General features: G+C 37.2%; 1 protein-coding gene across 1 annotated transcript in view; it reads left to right on the top strand.

Moving 5' to 3' along the window:
- Positions 1-16,354, top strand: part of DCAF10 (DDB1 and CUL4 associated factor 10) — a 40,006-nt gene extending 23,652 nt beyond the window's left edge. The window contains exons 3-6 of the mRNA XM_006758457.1: positions 7,320-7,522; positions 9,326-9,439; positions 13,520-13,665; positions 14,679-16,354. Of these exons, the coding sequence (XP_006758520.1) occupies positions 7,372-7,522; positions 9,326-9,439; positions 13,520-13,665; positions 14,679-15,047 (780 nt within the window). The 5' untranslated portion in view covers positions 7,320-7,371 and the 3' untranslated portion in view covers positions 15,048-16,354. The remainder of the gene's footprint in view (positions 1-7,319; positions 7,523-9,325; positions 9,440-13,519; positions 13,666-14,678) is intronic.
- The last annotated feature ends 4,522 nt before the right edge of the window (positions 16,355-20,876 follow it).

Genomic DNA, 20,876 nt, shown 5'->3' with positions numbered 1-20,876 from the left:
GTTTTTTGTTATGTTTTAAAAAATTCTGGCCAGGTTATGCTTAAGTGATTTCAGAGCCTTATAATGGATCATGATCTGACCTACAGATTTAACAACTATCCCACAGGATTCCAGACAGACGAGCCTAATACCTACAAGGCAGCTCTTTTTTTTGAGCAGCTCTGGGAAAGGTTTTAGAAGGCTGAGTCAATGTGTGCCTGCTGAAGCTTCCAGCCATTAATTTTTATTTCTTGTGCGTTTACTGGCAACAGTATTAGAGGCATCTCTATGCTGTATTACTCATTCCTCCTCCCCCCCCCCTTACAATATATTTTTATTGATTTCAGAGAGGAAGGGAGAGGGAGAGAGATAAAAACATCAGTGATGAGAGAGAATCATTGATTGGCTGCTTCCTGCATGCCCCCTATTGGGGATTGAGCCCACAACCCGGGCATGTGCCCTTGACCAGAATAGAACCCAGGACCCTCAATCCACAGGGTGACACTCTATCCACTGAGCCAAACTGGCTAGGGCCATATTGATTATCTTTAGACTAAGACAAACATACCTGTTAAAATTTTTTAAATTTAGAAATAAAATTTGAATCTATATATATATAAAAAAAGCCAAGAGACCAAAATGACCAGAATGACCAGAACGATAGGTCACTATGACGTGCACTGGGGAGGCCAACCGGCCTGATCGGGACCCTGATCGGCCCCTACCAACCTCCCGTGGCTCCTGCCCCCCCGCTGGCTGGCCTGATCGGCCCCCATTGCGGTGGGCTGGCCGGACCCCACCTGTGCACGATTTCGTGCACCAGGCCTCTAGTAAGAATATAAATGATAACTTCCAAATTAGTTAGAAGGATAAAAGTTAATAAAATACCAATTCAATAGAGGTAGAGAAGATGGGGAAAAATCATTTTAAAAACACAGGTACCCCTGGCCAGGTGGTTCAGTTGGTTTGATTGTTGACCTGTATACCAAAAGATTGCAGGTTTGATTCCTGGTCAGGGCACATATCTAGGTTACAGGTTTGATCCCCGATCAGGGCACGTTCGGGAGGCAACTGATGGATGTTTCATCTCACATCAATGTTTCTCAATGCGGTTATGTAATTCCTATCATGTTAAAATGCCTCATCAGTAAAGGTAAAACTTATAAGGGGAAAAATTGATTTGACAATATAATAATTAAAATTTTGGTACAATAAGAAAGCATATAAACCACATTGAAAGATAGAAATATATGTGGAAAATATATTTAACATACTGTGTTTGAAAAATTAAACACAAAATATGGTAGGCAGATAATATATCTATCTATCAATAATCACAGTAAATGTAATTGGACTAAACAGTCAGTTAAAATATAATAGATTGAATTATAAAACAAAACCCAACTATATGTTCTATAGAAGGGACATATCCAAACAAACACAGAACACTTGGAAACCAGACAAGCACAGAAAATGATGGGAAAAAATACCAGGCAAATACAAATAAAAGAAAAACAGTTGTATTTCATTAATAGCAGACAAAATAGAGTTTAAGGCATAAAGCATTTTTAGTGATAAAAAGGTAATATTAAAAGAAGATAGAAATATATGTGGAAAACATATTTAACATACTGTGTTTGAAAAATTAAACACAAAATATGGTAGGCAGATAATATATCTATCTATCAATAATCACAGTAAATGTAATTGGACTAAACAGTCAGTTAAAAGATAATAGATTGAATTATAAAACAAAACCCAACTATATGTTCTATATAAGGGACATATCCAAACCAAACAAACACAGAACACTTGGAAACCAGACAAGCACAGAAAATGATGGGAAAAAATACCAGGCAAATACAAATAAAAGAAAAACAGTTGTATTTCATTAATAGCAGACAAAATAGAGTTTAAGGCATAAAGCATTTTTAGTGATAAAAAGGTACTATATTAAAAGATTTATTTCACTAGAATATAAGTCTTCTTATCTGGTATGCACCTAATAACAGCCTCAAGCCATAAAAAGCAAAACGAAACTGAATTATAAGAAAAAAGTCAGAATTACCAACTTAGTGGAAAATATTAACACCACTCCTTCATTTACTAATAGATAAAATAGATCAAATATTAGTAAGAATTAAAGACTTTCAATCTTATTAATAAGCTTGATCTATTAGGCATATTTTATAATTCTGCTCCCAACAAATAGTGAATACATCATCTGAAGCAAACTTAGAATATGTACAAAAATGAGCATGTACTGAACTACAGAGTAAGTCTCAGCCAATATCAAAAAACTGTTATTACACAAACCATTTTCCCTGACCTCAATATAGATTCATTTATTTATCCTTACCTGAGGATATTTTTTCCATTGCTTTTTATTTCATTAATTTTTTTAATTTTTTTGTTAATCCTTACCTGAAGATATTTTTCCATCAATTTTTAGAGAGAGTGAAAGGGAGGAGGGAGAGACACAGAGAAACATCAGTGTGAGAGAGACACATCAATTGGTTGCCTCTTATCTGCACCCCAACCAGGGCTGGGGATCGAGCCTGCAACCAAGGCACACGCCCTTGACCAGAATCGAACTTGGGACCCTTTGGTCTGTGGGTCGACGCTGTATCCACTGAGCCAAACCAGCTAGAACTCAAAATGGATTTCAACCTGAACATAAGAGCTACACCTATACAATTCTTAGAAGAAAACATGGGAGTAAATCTTCATACAACACTAAAGCTGAGGTGATAAAAAAAATTGGATAAAATGCCTCTAAAATTTTAAAACTTTGTGCATCAAATACCACCATTAAGAATGTGAAAAGAGCCGAAACCGGTTTGGCTCAGCGGATAGAGCGTCGGCCTGTGGACTGAAAGGTCCCAGGTTCGATTCCGGTCAAGGGCATGTACCTTGGTTGCGGGCACATCCCCAGTGGGGAGTGTGCAGGAGGCAGCTGGTCAATGTTTCTCTCTCATTGATGTTTCTAACTCTCTATCTCTCTCCTTTCCTCTCTGTAAAAAATCAATAAAATATAAAAAAAAAAAAAGAATGTGAAAAGAAAAACTACAGAATGGGAGAGAATATTTGTAAATCAAATTTGATAAAGAATTTGTGTCCAAAATATGTAAAAAACTTGCAAGTCACTTACATGTATACAAATTACCCAATTTAAAAATAGGCAAAATGTTTGCATATTCATTTCACCAGGGAAGATATGCAAATGATTAATAAGCACATTAAAAGATGTTCAATGCAGTTAGAAGGAAAATGCAAGTCAAATCCAAATGAGATACCACTTCACACCCACTACGATGGATTTAATAACAAACACAAGTATTAGCAAGAATGTGAAGAAAAGAAACCTCATATATTACTGTAGGAATGTACAATGGGATAGCCATTTTAGAAAGCAGATCAGCAGTTTCTCAAAATGTTAAACATAGTTACCATATGACTCAGCAATTCTACTAGATATCTACCTGAGAGAAATAAATACATATATCCATACAAAAACTTGTACATGAATGCTGATACAAGTAGTAGTCATAATAGCCAAAAAATGGAACCAATCCAAATATCTATCAATTGGTAAATGGATAAACAAAATGTTTATCTATATGACTGAATACTATTTGATAATGAAAAGAAACAAAGTTATAACATGGATGGGCCTCAAAAAGTTATGCTAAGTGAATAAAGCCAAACAAAAGGGCCACTTATTAGATTATTGTTTTTATATGAAATGTCCACAATAGGCACGACTGTAGAGACAGAAAGTAGATTAGTGGTTGTCTGTAGCTGGGAGTAGGGACAGGGAGTGAGTGACTGCTAATAGACAGGAAGGATTTTTTAGGGTGACGAAAATGTGCTAACATTGGATTGTGTTAATGACACAACTCTAAATTTACTAAAAATCACTTAATTGTATACTTTAAATGATTTAATTATATGGTATGTGAATCATACCTCAATAAAGCTGTTAAAAACAAACTGATAATTAACTAGAAATAAAATGAAATTCATGAAAAGTATACACTAAAATCTATAGCTCATGTTTAAATAAAAAACTTTAGAAGTATTCTCTTTAAAATCAGGAAGGAGAGCCTGGCCGGCGTGGCTCAGTGGTTGACCATTGTCCTATGTATGAATCAGGAGGTCATGGTTTGATTTCCCAGTATGGGGTGTGCAGGAGGCAGTCAACCAGTGATTCTGTCATCATTGATGTTTCTATCTCTCCCTTTCCCTTCCTCTCTGAAATCAATAAAAATATATTTTTTAAAAATCAGGAAGGAGAAACATGCCTGATATTACTATTATTATTCACCATTGTTTTGGGGTAGAGGGTGGCAGGGTCCTAGTTGGTGCAATAGAAGAAGTAAAGATATAAGGATTAGAAAGGAAAAAATGAAACAATAGCATTCATAGATGATGCTATTGAATATTTTAGGCTTTGTATGCTATATAGTCTCTGAGCAGCCATAGACAATACGTGAATGTGTGTGGCTGTGTTCCAATAAACTTTCTATATAAAAACTAACAATGGTCCAGAGTTGGTCCACAGAACAGTTTTTATGACTCCTGGTCTATATAGAAAACTCTAGAAATTCTGCTGAGAAATTATCAGAATTAATAAGAATTAACCAAGACTGCTAGATATACGATCAAAATGTAAAAAGCAGTATTGTTCCTAATCACAAGCAATTTAAATTTAAGTATGTATTTTTAAAAAATGTTTTTATTGATTTTAGAGAGAGAGAGAAGGAGAGGGATAGAGAGATAGAAACATCCATGGGAGAGAGAAACATTGGTCAGGTGCCTCCTACATGCCTCCTACTGGGGATTGAGCCTGAAACCTGGGCATGTCCCCTGACTAGGAATCGAACCAGTGACCTTTTGGTTCCTGGGTTGATGTTCAACTACTGAGCCACGCCGGCCAGGCTAAAGTATATAGTTCTTAGTAATTAATAAATTTAGTTGGTAAACAGGAATAAGTTATAATAGAAATTTTGTATAACTTTTATGGAGAAAATTGTAAAGTTTCATTTAAGTCATAAGACCTAAATAAAATCTATGGACTAGAAGACTCCTCTAAAACTACAATAAACATTTAAAAATAAAGGTTGTGGTAAACTCATAAAGGAGAGGAAATAGGAAAGGAAGCAATGACAAAATTTTTAAATCTGGAAAGTAGGTAAATGAGTGGCAACTGACTTAGCAACTTACTTTGACTTAGTAAAAAGAAAGCTGAATCCTAGGCTGGCAGGGGAAAAGTTAAGAGCTTAAGACAACTTATACAAAATCCTCAAAAATCAGGGATTGCCCTAACCGGTTTGGCTCAATGGATAGAGTGTTGGCCTGCCGACTCAAGGGTCCCAGGTTCGATTCCGGTCAAGGGCATGTACCTTGGATGCGGGCACATCCCCAGTAGGAGGTAGCTGATCGATGTTTCTCTCTCATCGATGTTTCTAACTCTCTATCCCTCTCCCTTCCTCTCTGTAAAAAATCAATAAAATATATTTTTTAAAAAACCAGAGGGATTAGCTACTCTGGATACTCTGTAATAGAAGGGGTAGCTAAAGTAAGGATTCAAGTGAAAGATATTTGAGAACTTGTGTTTCTTTCCTTAATCCATATCACTGGGTGATTGATTGACCTTCTTCATTTCAAAAGAAGTTTCAAATTTTATCCTTTAAAGAGAATAAAATAGAGAATCTCTGTAGTAAAGGATGCAGACACAGTTAAAGGCTTGGTTACTTTACCAAAATCAGGGATACTGACTTACCATATGCCTACTGAATATTGAATTCAGAGACCCTTAGCTTCTTCCAGTTAATGAACCAAAGATACAATAGGAGTTCCTCAAAAAATGGCTTCACCCTACATAATGAAGTTCAGCTTGTCCCAGCACTCAAGAGTTCCCAATCAGCTTTTTAGTTCCCCACTCAATTATGAGCAGACAGCTTAAGATAGACATTTGAGAAAGGCTTCTAATGTAAAGACCTACACAAATGGGGAAATATTTTGGAGGAAATAGAAACTACATAAGGAAAAGAAAACTTAAAATTTTAAAAACCTATCAGTATTGTTGGAGAGATAAGAAAATACCTTTTATGCTTGAAGCATTGAATGTTGACTGAAGGATGCATCAGAGTAGAGAAATAGAAGGGACTTTTAACGAACTGATATTGTTCTAATTCTTAACAGGAGTCATGAGTCATTGGTGTTCATTTGTCTTCAGACTCTTCATATGTTTATGTACTTTTCTGTAGGTTTGATACAGTTCACAATTTTAAAAATAATTAACAAAAAAAGTAAATAAAAGGAGGAATAAAAAAATAGTTAAGGAATTAAAAAAAGAGCCAGATAGAAGTAAAAAAAAAAAAAACACAAACAAAAACTATGGAAATTTAAAAACACATAGGATGGGTCAAGTAGCAGATTAGACACAACTTTAAAAAAATAGCTTGAAATATAGATATTGAAAAACTACCCAGAATGCAACAAATGGAAATAGGAGATATAAAACATGAAAGAGCAAGTATGACAGGAGGAGAGTGAAATGTGAATATTTCTAACATCTATTTGGAGCTTTAAAAAAATAGAGAAAATAGGTAAGAGGCAATATTGGAATAAAGAATAGAGAGTTTTCCAGAATATATGAATAACATGAATCTTAAGATGTAGAAAGTTAAATGAATCTCTATAAATAGAAAGAAATCCAAATTTGTACATATCAGAGTGAAAGTGGAATACTCCAAAGACAAAGAAAAGATCAATCAGAGGGAAAAAAAGTTATCTAAAGCAACGATGAGACTGATAGCAGACTTAAAAATAGCAACAGTGGACGCCAGAACTTGGTGGAATATCTTTGATATTCAGAAAGAAATAACTATCAACCTAAAGGTATATGCTCAGCTAAATTTTTAATACAAAAGAGTAAAATAAAGATTTTCAGAATAATAAAAAGTGAGTTTACCTTAACAAAGTCTTTAATATATATATATATGAGGGCTGATGCACGAAATTCGTGCAAGGGGCTTGGCCCTTGCAGCCCTAGCTTCGTCCGGAAGGTCGTCCAGGACGTCCAGAAGGTCATTTGGCTGTCCGGTCTAATGAGCATATTATGCATATATATATATATTAGAAAGGAAGAATAATCTAAAAAGGAAAATTAGAGATGAAAGTGAATTGGTGAGCAAAAGAATTAATCATGTGTAAGTCTAATTGTGTAATTTAGACTGACTGTAAATTGTAGTTTGAAGGGCAAAAACATGACTATTACTGAATCCTTATATTCATGATAACTCTAGGTTTTGTTGGTTTGATTTCTTCTATAGGTGTACAGAAGATGGGTGTCCACATAAGAAATTTTTCCACACACGTTTTCTCATGCGAATGAGATTAACACCAGATTGTTCCAAAATGTTGATCTCAACATCCTCTGGATATCTCTTGATTTTGCACGATCTTGACTTAACCAAGTCTTTAGAAGTAGGCAGCTATCCCATTTTGAGAGCAAGAAGAACTACATCAAGTTCAGGTAAGCTTTTCTTTTTTGAAGAATTTTCCAAAGAATCTCAGACATAGGGATGTTATCTTCCATTCTGAGAACAATAGCAGGAAGAAGGGAAGACAATTAAAAGACATTCTTTGGAAAGGTCAGTGAGAGCTTTTTCTCATGGAAATATAATGATCTATATATATCTCTGACATAGCATTAATTTGTGCCTCTGATCACAAATGATCTAGGAAGAATAACTGCTAACTCTAAAAATATTTCCATTAGCATTATGCTAGCCAGAAAACCTTTCATCAGTATTTCTAAATTATCACTATCTCAAAAATTAATGATGATCTGAGGTAGTATCAATTTTTTAAGTTCTGGAACCCACTAGAGCTTTTAAGTTATAGTCAATATGGAATTTTAGTTTTAATTCTGTAGTGTATCCTAGACTTCCAAATGCTCAGACACAGGTAGCCAGGGCCTTCTTACCTCATGACCTCTAAACATCCTCTTGCTGAAGTCCTGTTCCTTCTTCTATTGCTGATTCCATCGGACTTAAGTGCAACTGGGGCTCAGAAAAATCTATGCACTATAATTTATCCACATTATGTGATAGAAACTATATTTCATCTACCTTTGGGAAAAAGAGGGCTGATCTGGGAACATACCCACTTGGAACACATAATGTTCATAAAATGTTATTAAAAATTAGCTTCAAATGGTTAGACTCTTTCTCCTGTCCCATTTCTTTGGGAATGTGTAGGCCTCATTGTACTGCAATTGCCCGACTGCTAAAAGTAGAAATTTAGGTTTTACCAGTCTATTTGCAAGCAAGGGATATATCCTTTTGGATTCAGATTTCTTTTTTCTGGTTAAACATTAATAATCAACTTTAGCTTTCTGAGAAGCAGTGATTTAAAGGCCTAATTGGCATTTTGTAATTTGCCCTGGCTGGTTTGGCTCAATGGGTAGAGTGTTGGCCTGCAGACTGAAGGGTCCCAGGTTCGATTCCGGCCAAGGGCACATGCCTGGGCTGCGGGCTCGATCCCCAGTGGGGGGCATGCAGGAGGCAGCCGATCAATGATTCTCTCTCATCATTGATCTTTCTATCTCTCTCCCCCTCTCCCTTCCTCTCTAAGATCAATAAAATAAAAAATAAAAAAACTAAGTAGGTTTTCTGACCTCTAAGGGTAATTCTGATATTTAATAACATCAAAAGGAGCTAATTTAATAAGAAGCTCCCACAGAAGTGTGGGGCCACTAGAAAAGTGTGATGAAATAGAGATTGCTCTTTAGAGTACTACATCAAACTCAGCTATCTGATATTCATTTTATTTTCCACAGATTTCAATGTAAAATTTGTATTGCATTTCAAAGATAGTATTCACATAATTTCAAGAATGATAATAGAAGTTTTTGCTATGCTTTAAGAAAGATCTGTTCATGTTCTCGGTAATGAGCCTGTTGTTTGGACCCTATAAAACATTAAACAATGGGCTAAACAGCTCAGTTCACTCTTATTGATATTTTTTATTCCATTTCATTACACAAATGATGCGGAACAAATGATGCTCCTGTGTTTATTTGGTTTTTCGTTTATATTTCACTTAAGCTAGTCATTGGTATAGAAGATTTTAGAAAGGGACTAGGCCTTAGATAGAACACTTCAGAGAGCTGTCCTATCTTAATCTTAATTATAATAAGCCAGTTTTAAGTGGACATGTACTTGCCATATTTCAGATGGATTTTAATAGTATGGCTCAAGTAGCTGATTAAAAAGTTAAAAGATATCACCAAAGTTTTGCTAGGTGTATTGTCAGAACTTTTTGTATTTTTAAGATCTGACCACTTCATCAAGTTCATCTGGTCCTAGAGTTTCTGGTTCACCTTGTCATCATAGTGATTCTAATTCATCTTCTGAGAAACACATGTCACGAGCCTCGCAAAGAGAAGGTAGGTGAAAAGTTGGATGTTGTAATCTTGCAACAAGTGATTCTACCAAGTAGCTTTCTTTGGTTTCTTTAATCCATAAAATTAGCCAAAAAAGATGAGGCCGTTCCTTGCCCCCCTCAGTTATCCTTTTCAAAAAGTTAAACAGGATCTCTGGGTTTGAGTTTCTTGGGCTTAAATTGTAGTTGGAGTTTAAACTTAGATTTTATTTCCTGGACTTGGCTTTGTGTAGTTTGGAGAGGAAGTAGTTGGGAAATACAGATCCCAATCAAGGTTACTATGGAAATTAAGTGAGATTACGCATGTGACAGTGGTGTATAAATATAAGAGGATATGTTTATTAGGTGCTTGTGAAAGTCATCTGGTTTCAGCCCAGTAGACTTTTTTTTTTAATATACATGTTTTATTGGTTTTTCACAGAGAGGAAGGGAGAGGGATAGAGAGTTAAAAACATCGATGAGAGAGAAACATCGATCAGCTGCCTCCTGCACACTCCCCACTGGGGATGTGCCCGCAACCAAGGTACATGCCCTTGACCGGAATCGAACCTGGGACCCTCGAGTCTGCAGGCCGACACTCTATCCACTCAGCCAAACCGGTTAGGGCCCCAGTAGACTTTTTATCTGCCATTTCCTTCTCTGAGCAATGCCGGACAGGCTCAGAGGGCTGGTGGGACAAAGCGAGCTACAATCTGGCCCTGTTCTGCTTTTCCCCCAGCCAGTCTGGCAGAGCTAGCTGCTTAGCCTGTCCCTTCCATCTTCTAATTGAAATGCTTTCTCCCCATGCAGATTTCACCTACAGTCCCTCTCCAAACTAATTCACATCTAAACTCTTTTTTTTTTTTTAAGTATATTTTTTTATTGATTTTCACGGGAAGGGAGAGGGATAGAGAGCCAGAAACATCAATGAGAGAGAAACATTGATCAGCTGCCTCCTGCACACCCCCCACTGGGGATGTGCCCGCAACCAAGGTACATGCCCTTGACCGGAATCGAACCTGGGACCCTTGCGTCCGCAGGCCTACGCTCTATCCACTGAGCCAAATCGGTTCTGGCCACATCTAAACTCTTATAGCACGTTTTGTTTGTCCTCTTTATAGACTGATAGCCAGACACAGTTTTTTTGTAATTTGGGGTCACCTTTTGCTGATAAGCATGTTTCCTATCTAGCTATTTTTGGAAAGGATTATTCATTAGATTTGTAATTTGTGTTTTCCCTAGGAGGCCTCACCTTTTAAGTGCTTGATAAATGCATACTTGGTTATTTTGCATGCTAATTTATGTGAGTAGAATGGTTTGAGCACCCTTCCTAATTTAACCTATAGCTTTATCCACTTTCTTCTGGATGCTGAAGAAAGACTGTGATGTTTCACTTTAAGGTTAAAAACTCTTCCTCTTGCCCTGACCGATTTGGCTCAGTGGATAGAGCATCGGACTGCGGACTCAAGGGTCCCGGGTTCGATTCCGGTCAAGGGCATGTACCCAGTGGGGGATGTGCAGGAGGCAGCTGATCGATGTTTCTCTCTCATCGATGTTTCTAACTCTCTATCCCTCTCCCTTCCTCTCTGTAAAAAATAAATAAAATATATTTTTTTAAAAAAACTCTTCCTCTTAAATTTAGAGATTTATGCCCATATGTGTAGCATTTCTTCTTTAATTTGTAGCAGAAACTTCTTTTACAGGTTCTGCCGGTTCTTCTCCTTTTTCCTTGGCTATGGGAAACAAGCCAAGGCTTTTTTTTTTTTAATTGATTTCAAAGAGGAAAGGAGAGGGAGAGAGAGGGAAACATCAATGATGAGAGAGTCACTGATTGGCTGTTCCTGCAAGCCCCCCACTGGGGATTGAGCCCACAACCCGAGCATGTGCCCTGACCATGGAATCCAACCCTGACCTCCTGGTTCATAGATTGATGCTCAACCATGCCAGCCAGGCCAATCAAAAGCTCTTAATAACCACTGAAAAAAAATCTTTATTGATTAACTAAACCATCCATGAGAAAAGAGAAAATTTAAGAAGAATAGTTCACAAGCTTGCGTGTTACTTTGGTAAACACCAAAACAAGACTATATAGCAGTTGTATGATACGAAAAGTTACATCTGGGAGAAGAGATGATGTATTGGGAGCCTGGGCAGAGAAAACAAGAAAATTTAGGAGTGGAAAGAGAGAAGGTGGGCTTAGAGGTAAGGTTGCTCTGAATGTTGGAAACCCTGGGTCTTTAGGTGTCAGCATATGTTAGCATCATACTTTGGCAGATATGATGGCTGTAAAGAGCAAAGGCCTTCAAACTTATTTCAGGATTAAAACTATTTTTGACATGAAATTTGCTGTGGATTCTTAGGGATTTAGCACAAATAAAAGTGGAATAACTCTGGTTCAAGTGAAATTAGGGAAGCCCTTGACCTACCCCCAGCTCTACCTTGGTTTCCAGGTGGTTCCCCACCTTTTACCAGCTATTGAGGAACCTCCAAGGAGCACAGCTTGGAAACCACTAGTTAGCTATTTAGAATGGGTTTATTTTCTGCTTTTGTTACAGATTTTCAAAATTAATTCTGGAAATAGGGATTTGTTTTTCTCGAAAATTAAAGTTTAATCACATGTGAAATCATTATTTAGGTATAATTTGGTTGTAACAGTGTAATTTGGAGTGTTACAGGTTCCCATCAATGCTAGTAGTCTAAAGGGAATCTTTTAAAAGAAGTTACATCTTTTTTGAGAAACAGTTTGCAAAGGGTTTGACAGAAGGAGCTCATTATCTTCCAAGGAACTCCTTCCATAGGAAGAGAAGTGTTGAAATATTTCTCTTGATATTACACTTTTAAGCTGCTTTCTCACAATGTCTGTACAAGTGGTTCTCCACATATCCGAGGCAGATGACGTATCCCCAGTAGTAACAATGGCTCTCTGCAGCAGTCACTTGCCTTAGACCTACGTAGAAGGAAATGATGGGCCATACCAGAGTACCAGGAGTATGTATGATTGGCAGTGTCTCCCACCCCTTGTTTTGACATGCTTCTGAGTGAGTGTCCTCCCTCGCCTCCAAAATTATACATCTATTTTTGTTTACAGTACTGTCCTTCGTGGCCATAAGTCCCTCTCCTTGTACACATAGCCTTTTATTTATATAATGGCAGTCTTCATGGCTTCCAAGTATTTCCTTCTCTGAACCAGGTCTTCTGAGATGGGAATTGTTATCTTTTACTTTTCCAGATTCCTCTCATGTCACATAACTTTGATTTTACTTAAATGAAGAGCTTTCTGAGATATAATCCAAATCAAATGGACCTCTAGTTAGTTTTAATGCATTAGCTTTAGGTCATTGGTGATTCTTGCTATAGGAACTTGGATTCTTTAGTTCTAGTCATACCCTTTCCCCATATCCTCACCCCAAAGACATACTCCGTACATTGAGGGCACTGTGGTGTTTTGTTTTGTTTTTTTACATGTGGTAGCATAATGCAGATAAAGGAATGAAGGCATAGTGGCTGGCTGACAGAAATCAAAGCTTTTTAAGAAGTATTTATTTTTTAAAGTATTGTTTTACTTTTTAATTGAATCCTATATAATAAAAGGGTGATATGCAAATTGACCCTAACAGCGGAAAGACTGGGAATGACTGGTCACTATGACACACACTGACCACCAGGGGGCAGATGCTCAATGCAGGAAATTTGGTGGTCAGTGCGCTCTCACAGGGGGAGCTCTGCTCAGCCGCAAGCCAGGCTGATGGCTGCCAGTACAGCGGTGGTGGTGGGAGCCTGTCCCGCCTCCTCAGCAGTGCTAAGGATGTCCGACTGCAGCTTAGGCCTGCTCCCCTCTGGGAAGTGGACATCCCCCGAGGGATCCCAGACTGCGAGAGGGCACAGGCTGGGCTGAGGGACCCCCCCTTCCCCCCGAGTGCACAAATTTTTGTGTACCGGGCCTCTAGTTGGTTAATAAAACTATGTAGGCTTTAGGTGTACAATTCTATAATACATTATCTGTATATTGTATTGTGTATTCACCACCTACAAAAATCAAGCTTTGAAAACCTGCCTTAGTTCTTTGATAATACAAATCCCACATTCTAATTTTCTTGTATCTCAGGAGTTTCACCACGAAATAGTCTTGAAGTCTTAACCCCTAAAGTTCCTGGTGAGAGAGACCGTGGAAACTGCATCACATCTTTACAGCTGCACCCAAAAGGCTGGGCCACTCTTCTTCGGTGCTCAAGCAACACTGATGATCAGGAGGTACGGGCAGCAGGACTCCACCTTCAACAGGGCCGACTGAACAAAATGCCATATGTGCTTGAACCCCTTCTCCCTCCCCTCTGGCCTGGGTGTGGCAAGCTAGGGAGTACTTTAAAGCAATGATCGGCTCAGATTGTGCCCAGCTTTTAAATTCTTTTCTCCTTCATCTCATCATAAAAAGCCCTTTATATGGTAAACATAAGACTGAGATGTTTCAGCTAAGCTGGCTAACAGTGAGGTTTTGCTAAGCCAGTTGAGTATAATAATTTTCTCCTTTAAAAACCAGGGGAAACTTTGGAAAAGGAAGGAACTAAACTGAGACTAGGGGAAAAGGTCTTATATGACCTTATGATTTTCAGCACTCTGAAAAGCAGGAGTTCTTGCCCTAACCGGTTTGGCTCAGTGGATAGAGCATCGGCCTGCAGATTGAAGGGTCCCAGGTTCAATTCCGGTCAAGGGCATGTACCTTGGTTGCAGGCACATTTCCAGTAGGGGGTGTGCAGGAGGCAGCTGATCGATGTTTCTCTCTCATCGATGTTTCTAACTCTCTCTCTCTCTCCCCTCTGTAAAAATTAATAAAGTATATTTAAAAAAGGAAGAAAGGCAGGAGTCCTTTAAGAATCTCACTAGCTCTAGAATCTGCAACTGAGAAAAGGAGAGAAGAGAGCCATTGAAACGTGTAGGGGAGGTATTCTAGGGCTTGACTGTCTTAACTCTTGAATTTTTAAATATTAAAATTGTTACTTTCAGAAAAGGGAATTATTACTACAGAAGTCACACTGGCTTCTGTGAATAAAAGGCTTTAAAGCATCATAGTACAGAATAACCCTAGCTTATGAAGATAGGGTACAAGGCTACAAGTTCATTAGTTGCAAGAGGGGTAGCATTCATCTAAATGATTTCTTACAGTTCTGTGGCTTTAGCATTCTGTTGAGTTGTGTGTTTTTTAAAGAATATCTGTAGCACTACTTGAGGCTCTATAACTTTGGTTTGTCCCTCTCCTCTCTCCCTAGTGGACTTGTGTCTATGAATTCCAAGAAGGAGTTCCGGTACGACCTGTCTCACCTCGCTGTTCTCTACGACTGACTCATTACATTGAAGAAGCCAATGTAGGCAGGGGTTATATCAAAGAACTTTGCTTCAGCCCTGATGGGCGAATGGTTTCTTCCCCACATGCCTATGGGATTCGATTGTTGGGATTTGACAAACAGTGCAGTGAACTTATTGACTGTTTGCCCAAAGAAGCCAGTCCCTTGCGGGTGATCCGTTCTCTGTACTCTCATAAAGATGTTGTACTGACGACAAAGTTCTCCCCAACACATTGTCAGATTGCCTCAGGGTGCCTTAGTGGACGGGTTTCTTTGTATCAGCCAAAGTTTTAGGCACAACTTACAACAAAATAAGCAACTCTTCTGGTGTTTGACATATAAATTGCTTCAATTGAGGTGAAGTATTTTCTTTTTTAGACGATCTTAAAAGTTTGGGTCAAGATCCTGATTCTTATGAACACACCTGTGACCTGAGGACTTGGTCGTCCAGCATCATAGGGGCATTGCCAAGTTAGACTCTATGCAGCAGCATCTTTTGCAGCATTCCTCAGCTCCTGCTGATCTGTGCCACTGAACCCCAGTTCTGGTTATTTTGCATGTTAGCTCTTGTCGAGTTTCTTTTTTCTTTTTTGATTTTGGTGTGAATTTTGTGGACATTTAGCAGGAGTTTTGGTTGGGTTAGAAGAAATCTGTGACACTAGAATAAAACCCAAACATTTGATGTTGGCATACTGATTGTTGAAAAAGAAATTTCATCTTTCCTTACCAGTATATTTGGTCTTTTAAAGTTGCTGTTATGTTTCTCAATAATGAGCACAGATAATGGCATTATTCTCATAACTATTGGATAGTCTTTCAACAAAATGTCTTTTAAGCTTCCTGTTAAAATTATATTTTTCACCATGAGAGGGTTTTGTTGTGACATTCTAGAAAAAATATTATCACCTCTCTTTGTAATTTACTTTACTTGTATGAATTTTAAAATCTCTAGCATGTGTCCTTACTTGGTATTTTGTTCCTGTCAACAGCATTATGGAGGAAGAGGGGAGAAGGAATGAGCTTTTGTTGTTTCTGTTGTTTAGAAGAGAATTTATTTATTGGATTAGTACACTATCTGACCACAAAGTGATGAGGACAGTGTGGCTCAGATATTCTGTTTTCTCTGCCAGATTATTTGAATCACACAGGATGACATGTTATAGTATTGGGGTGGAGGGGGAATCGAGAGTAAAGAGATGGGTTTTACTCATATTTCTTTCATGAGCTAGATGGCACAAGGTCAACTCTTAGCATTAGTGAGAGGAGAACTGCTGTCCTCTTCAAGCTGTTGGCATAAATGTGGTAGTCAGTGGCTTGGATGTCAAGACCGAGCTGATATGAAGACCTTTTGTTGTGTTTTGTTATGGAGCACAGCAAGTAAAAAGCCTATAGCAGGGCTTAATCCCAAGGCTGACTGCTCTGCTGCAGTAAGGGGCTTTCCTTTAGTCTCCTCCACTTTGAATGGTTTGGTGTTCAGAAGGGGTTTGCCAGAAGCTAGAGTAATTTAAGTCACATGCTGGCTTTTTCCCTCTTAGATAACATTCTCTTAAGCCAGTTGCTCTCAAACATTAGGGTACGTTATAATCATTGAGGAGCTTGTTAAAAATACAGAAAATGCCCTTATCTTAGGAGATTCTGATTCTGCCAGGGAGAAGACAGGAATCTGTATTTTAACAGGAACACCAAGTAAGCTTTATTCAGATGGCCCCTGGATCACCGTTTATAAAACACTACCTTCAACATCAGTAAATACTTTTGTATCCATCAGGTGCTTAACACAACTCCCAGAAGGTGTTTTGATTATTTTTTAATAATAAGTAAATGAAAGCAATTTTAGAGGTAGAAAATAACATAAAGTGAACTCAATTTCATTTTTAAGGAATGAGAGAAGTGACTTGCCTAAGGTTATCCTAAAAAGTTAGTGGCAGAGCCAGGACTCGAATTCAAGTCTCCTAATTCCTTGCTCAGGGCAATTTCTACTGTATTATGCTGTCTGTTAAAACAATGACTATGAACACTTTATTTTGTCTTTAATTTGTATTATTGTGAATACCCTTAAACTGGCTAAGACATTGGAAAAAGGAAGGCATGGGAGTAGATGCTGAGAATACCAGCCATATGAAGAAAAGTATTTTAAATTTTATAGAAATGTTTAAGCAACCCAAATACATGAATAAAAATGACTGTTTTGGTTTTTTTTGTAGGACCTACCATACAGCCATTCACACATGTATAAAGGTTACATCTCACTTGGAACAATGTTGGCCCTAGGACAAATTTTTAAAATTAGATCAATTTACCATGGATGTTTAAAATTTGGAAATTTTTTCATCATCAAAAAAATTATGACAAAGTACAGTGGAAACACAGGTTTGACATAAACTTAAAAAAAAACACTTAAAAGGAAGTTTTTGAGGCAAAAACACTTAATGTTAACATTAAAAATAAGCTACTAAGTGTAACAATTGTATTGATAATCAAAAGAAGTTTCCATAAATTGTATCACCTTTGGAGAGAGTTCCATGTCAGATACTGGGCACACATTGCCCAGCTCTAAACTTCAGTCATGATTGTTTAACAACTATAGAGCATCTATCACGTGTCAAATAATGGACATACTTTACTACTAATCCTCACAGAAACCTTACAAGGTAGGTAGAGGAGTACCAATTTACTTTGGAGGAAATGGAGGGTCAGAAAATTTAAGTGATTTGCCTTAAGTCGCAGAGCTGGGTGGCATCTCTGGGATTCAAACCCTGGTCTGTTGTAGTCCAAAGCCTATGCTTATTACCCTCCCATTGTGCCCTTTGGTTGGTAAAGGATGGTAAACTGGCCGGTTAATTTACTTGTTTTGCATCCTCTGGAAGTTCTTTATTACAGAGCTGGCTTACCTTCTGCACCACGTAAAAGAACAGTTACAAGATTAACAGTTTCCATTAGAATTAATACTATAAACTGCAGAGCATACATACAGTCCATTCCTAACTAACAAACCTCAAGCAGGACATGTAACTGTAAAATAAAGAAAAATAGAAGATAAATAGCCTTATAAAAAAAAATAGAGCCGCACGGATGAAATGGGCTGTTAATGTAAAAATTAACACCCAGCACAGAGAACCTTCGTTCTCTTTGAGGTATGGTCATGATCAAAAAGTCACCAGCGATATTAAGGAATTAAAAGTCTTCAGGAATGGTATACTATTAGAGGAAATGACATCTTATAATTAAAAGGTCCCATTTCACTTACAGTGTAAAATCAAATGTAGTGTTTTTTACTCTAAATTTTATTTAGTCATTTTTATTCATGATACTTGGTAAACGTATTATAATTGGTAACATAGTATAATTACTGGGAAGTGTAGTATAAACTATACTTTGGTTTTAAAAAGCTTTCTGCAGAACAGTATCTTTATGGCAATGCTATGTTGAATGAGTTTAGGAACATCAAATGCATAGTAGTTCCTTATTTTCAATTGTGAAAATGAAGTGGCTAAAGCAGATGAGATCTCTATTTTAATCTTTTGAAGATGTGTGTGGTCTTTTTCCTCAGAATCCCAAAGAACATGTATATTTTGTCATTTCTGCTTGTTACATCCTGAGAAGAAGCTATACCAAAAATTTTAGAAAAACAAGGAAAAGGTAGATCACACGTTCCCCATTTCTGCCTAGAACCAAGATCACATTATACTATTAGTATTAAAGTTTTGTTTGCTAGAAAGTGCAGTGTAGGAAAAATATTCTGAGAATCTTTTAAAAGCCTAATGTTTCCCAATTTGTCAGAATATATGGTATTGGCATCCATAAATACCTGTTAAGCTTGTGTTTAGTAAGAGAAATATTCTGATAACTTACTAATGACAATCATCCCCATTTAGTGACCAGCAGTGACAGAGAGCTATGAAATTTCATTACATAATAAACTGTGTTGGTCATAAAGCATATATATTAATTTTTGGATAACTAATGCATATCTCTTAAGTGCCAAAATTTAAAACTTGTAATTCTTTTTGATGTCTTTCAAATATGTTAGTATATCTCCCTGCCTTCTTCTTAAACAGCATGCTCATTATAATTCACTTTTTCATGATGAAAAGTAAAAGTTATATTCATGTATCATTACAAATATTCAGTAAGCTCTGATGTATATAAAATAATTCATAAAATGTAAAGGGCTATAACAAATATGAGTTAATATCAATTATTATAAAGTGGTTCCCTCAGCCCTGAGGTATATGTAATCGTTTGCCTCAGATTGCTGGTGTTTTGTTTTTAATTTAAAAATGTTTTATATCTGCTAAGCAGTTTATTCTGTCTCCTTCCACACTATCTATATGCCTGCCTCTAAAAGATTCCCCACTTCTTCTAATGTGCCGTGTTCATGTTATGAGCTGGAACATGAGATAACCAGGCCTGCTTAGTGTCTGCAGATCTGGGCAAGCTCTGGGTACACAGGCTTTGAGATGGCTCTTTTGGTTGTTTACCACCTTTCTGACAGGTTCACAATAACCTTCTGGATAATATAAATTTCCAGTTAAAGGCCTAACCTAGTGTTTGGTTTTTTTTCAGTTGCCACTAAGTAAAATACTTCAAGCGAAGGGTGTTGCTAGATTAAGGAACAAACAGCAATGTACCAAAGAATAGCAAAGCAACAACAAAGGCTCTGTATTTGCACAGGGGTCTTTCATGCTTTTAAGAAAAAAGAAGAATACAGAGGGGAAAACAATGAAAATTAAATCCAGATAGACTTAAGAGTATTTTTATGCCATTAAATAACTATTAAATAACTATTAAAATATATGCTTAAATTATCACATGTTATTACAAAGACACAGTTTAGTCTCATTGCAGAATAAGATTGTACCAAAATTTATACTCTAAAGATGATTCCTAAGAATTTCTCCCATTCAAATGATAATAGAAATGATTATCAAAAGGAAAGTCTCAAATGTACCAGTATTCTGCTCTCTTTAGTTATAAATGAATAAGCGGTAGTAATACGGGTTTTATCAAAGTTCCAAGGAACACATCTCACATACACATAGATCCTATATGTATGTGTACTAATGTCACTATAAATAAAAATGTCACCCAGAGGTAATAAAATAATTTTTAAATTTAAATCTGGTCTAACATATTTAAAATAGAATTTTCAGCTTTCCTAAGTTTCTTCCTCACTTTTCATAGTTTTTACCTTAAAAATGGAATATTTGAATTTTTTTTAATTCACTATATCTATTTCCAAACTGTGCTTTCTGGTAACTTTTAGATTCACATATTCAGGAAATTTGGAATGACCTATACAATATACTAGACACCAGGAAGTTTTCTCACTGGGCTCTGAAGTGCTGTAGTTCTTATGCTAGACTGTAAGCTCCCTGAGGGCAGGGACTGTCTTATTTATTCTTGTGTTCTTGTACAGGATCTGACAGAGTAGTTGCTTCATAAATGGTTGTTGAATGAATCAAATGAACCTTCACCATATGCGGCCTCAAATTCCCATGAAGCCAGAATTATTCAGCACTAAAGGAATTCATCATTTATTATCACAGTGAACACACTGTGTGCATCAGAGTCATACCTATGGTCAGAAAAACTATACCAACTCATTGATCTGGAAAACTGCAAGTTTAAGACTCAGTATTTCATTCAACAAACATTTGAATCCCTACCATATGCTTAGTCCAGTACTAGGGACCCAAGGGACTAAGGTTTTCGTATTCCATAGGTGCAGCTGAAACAGACTTCGATGCAGGGAGTGTGATCTGTGCCGGCATATAGGGCTTTGCACTGAGAAAGGTCCCATGCTTGGTTTAATGCTTGGCTAAAGCCATGTTGAAATTCTTAATTTTTTCAACAGGGGACCCACATTTTTATTGTGCACTGGGCTCATACATTATGTAGCTGGCCTGGCTTGGATATGATCATTTTGACATAATGGAAACAAAATGATCCTATATAATAAAAGCCTAATATGCTAGGTGTCTGGTCAACCTGTCGACCATTCAACCAATCAAAGCATAATATGCTAATGATATGCTAAGGCTGCTCAACTGCTAGCTATGATGTGCACTGACCATCAGGGGGCAGATGCTCCAACGGGTAGTTTAGCTGCTGCCGGGGTCT

The sequence above is a fragment of the Myotis davidii genome, unplaced genomic scaffold (genome assembly GCF_000327345.1).
Source record: "Myotis davidii unplaced genomic scaffold, ASM32734v1 scaffold534, whole genome shotgun sequence".
Classification (NCBI taxonomy): domain Eukaryota; kingdom Metazoa; phylum Chordata; class Mammalia; order Chiroptera; family Vespertilionidae; genus Myotis; species Myotis davidii.
This window is presented reverse-complemented; position numbering and strand designations above follow the sequence as displayed.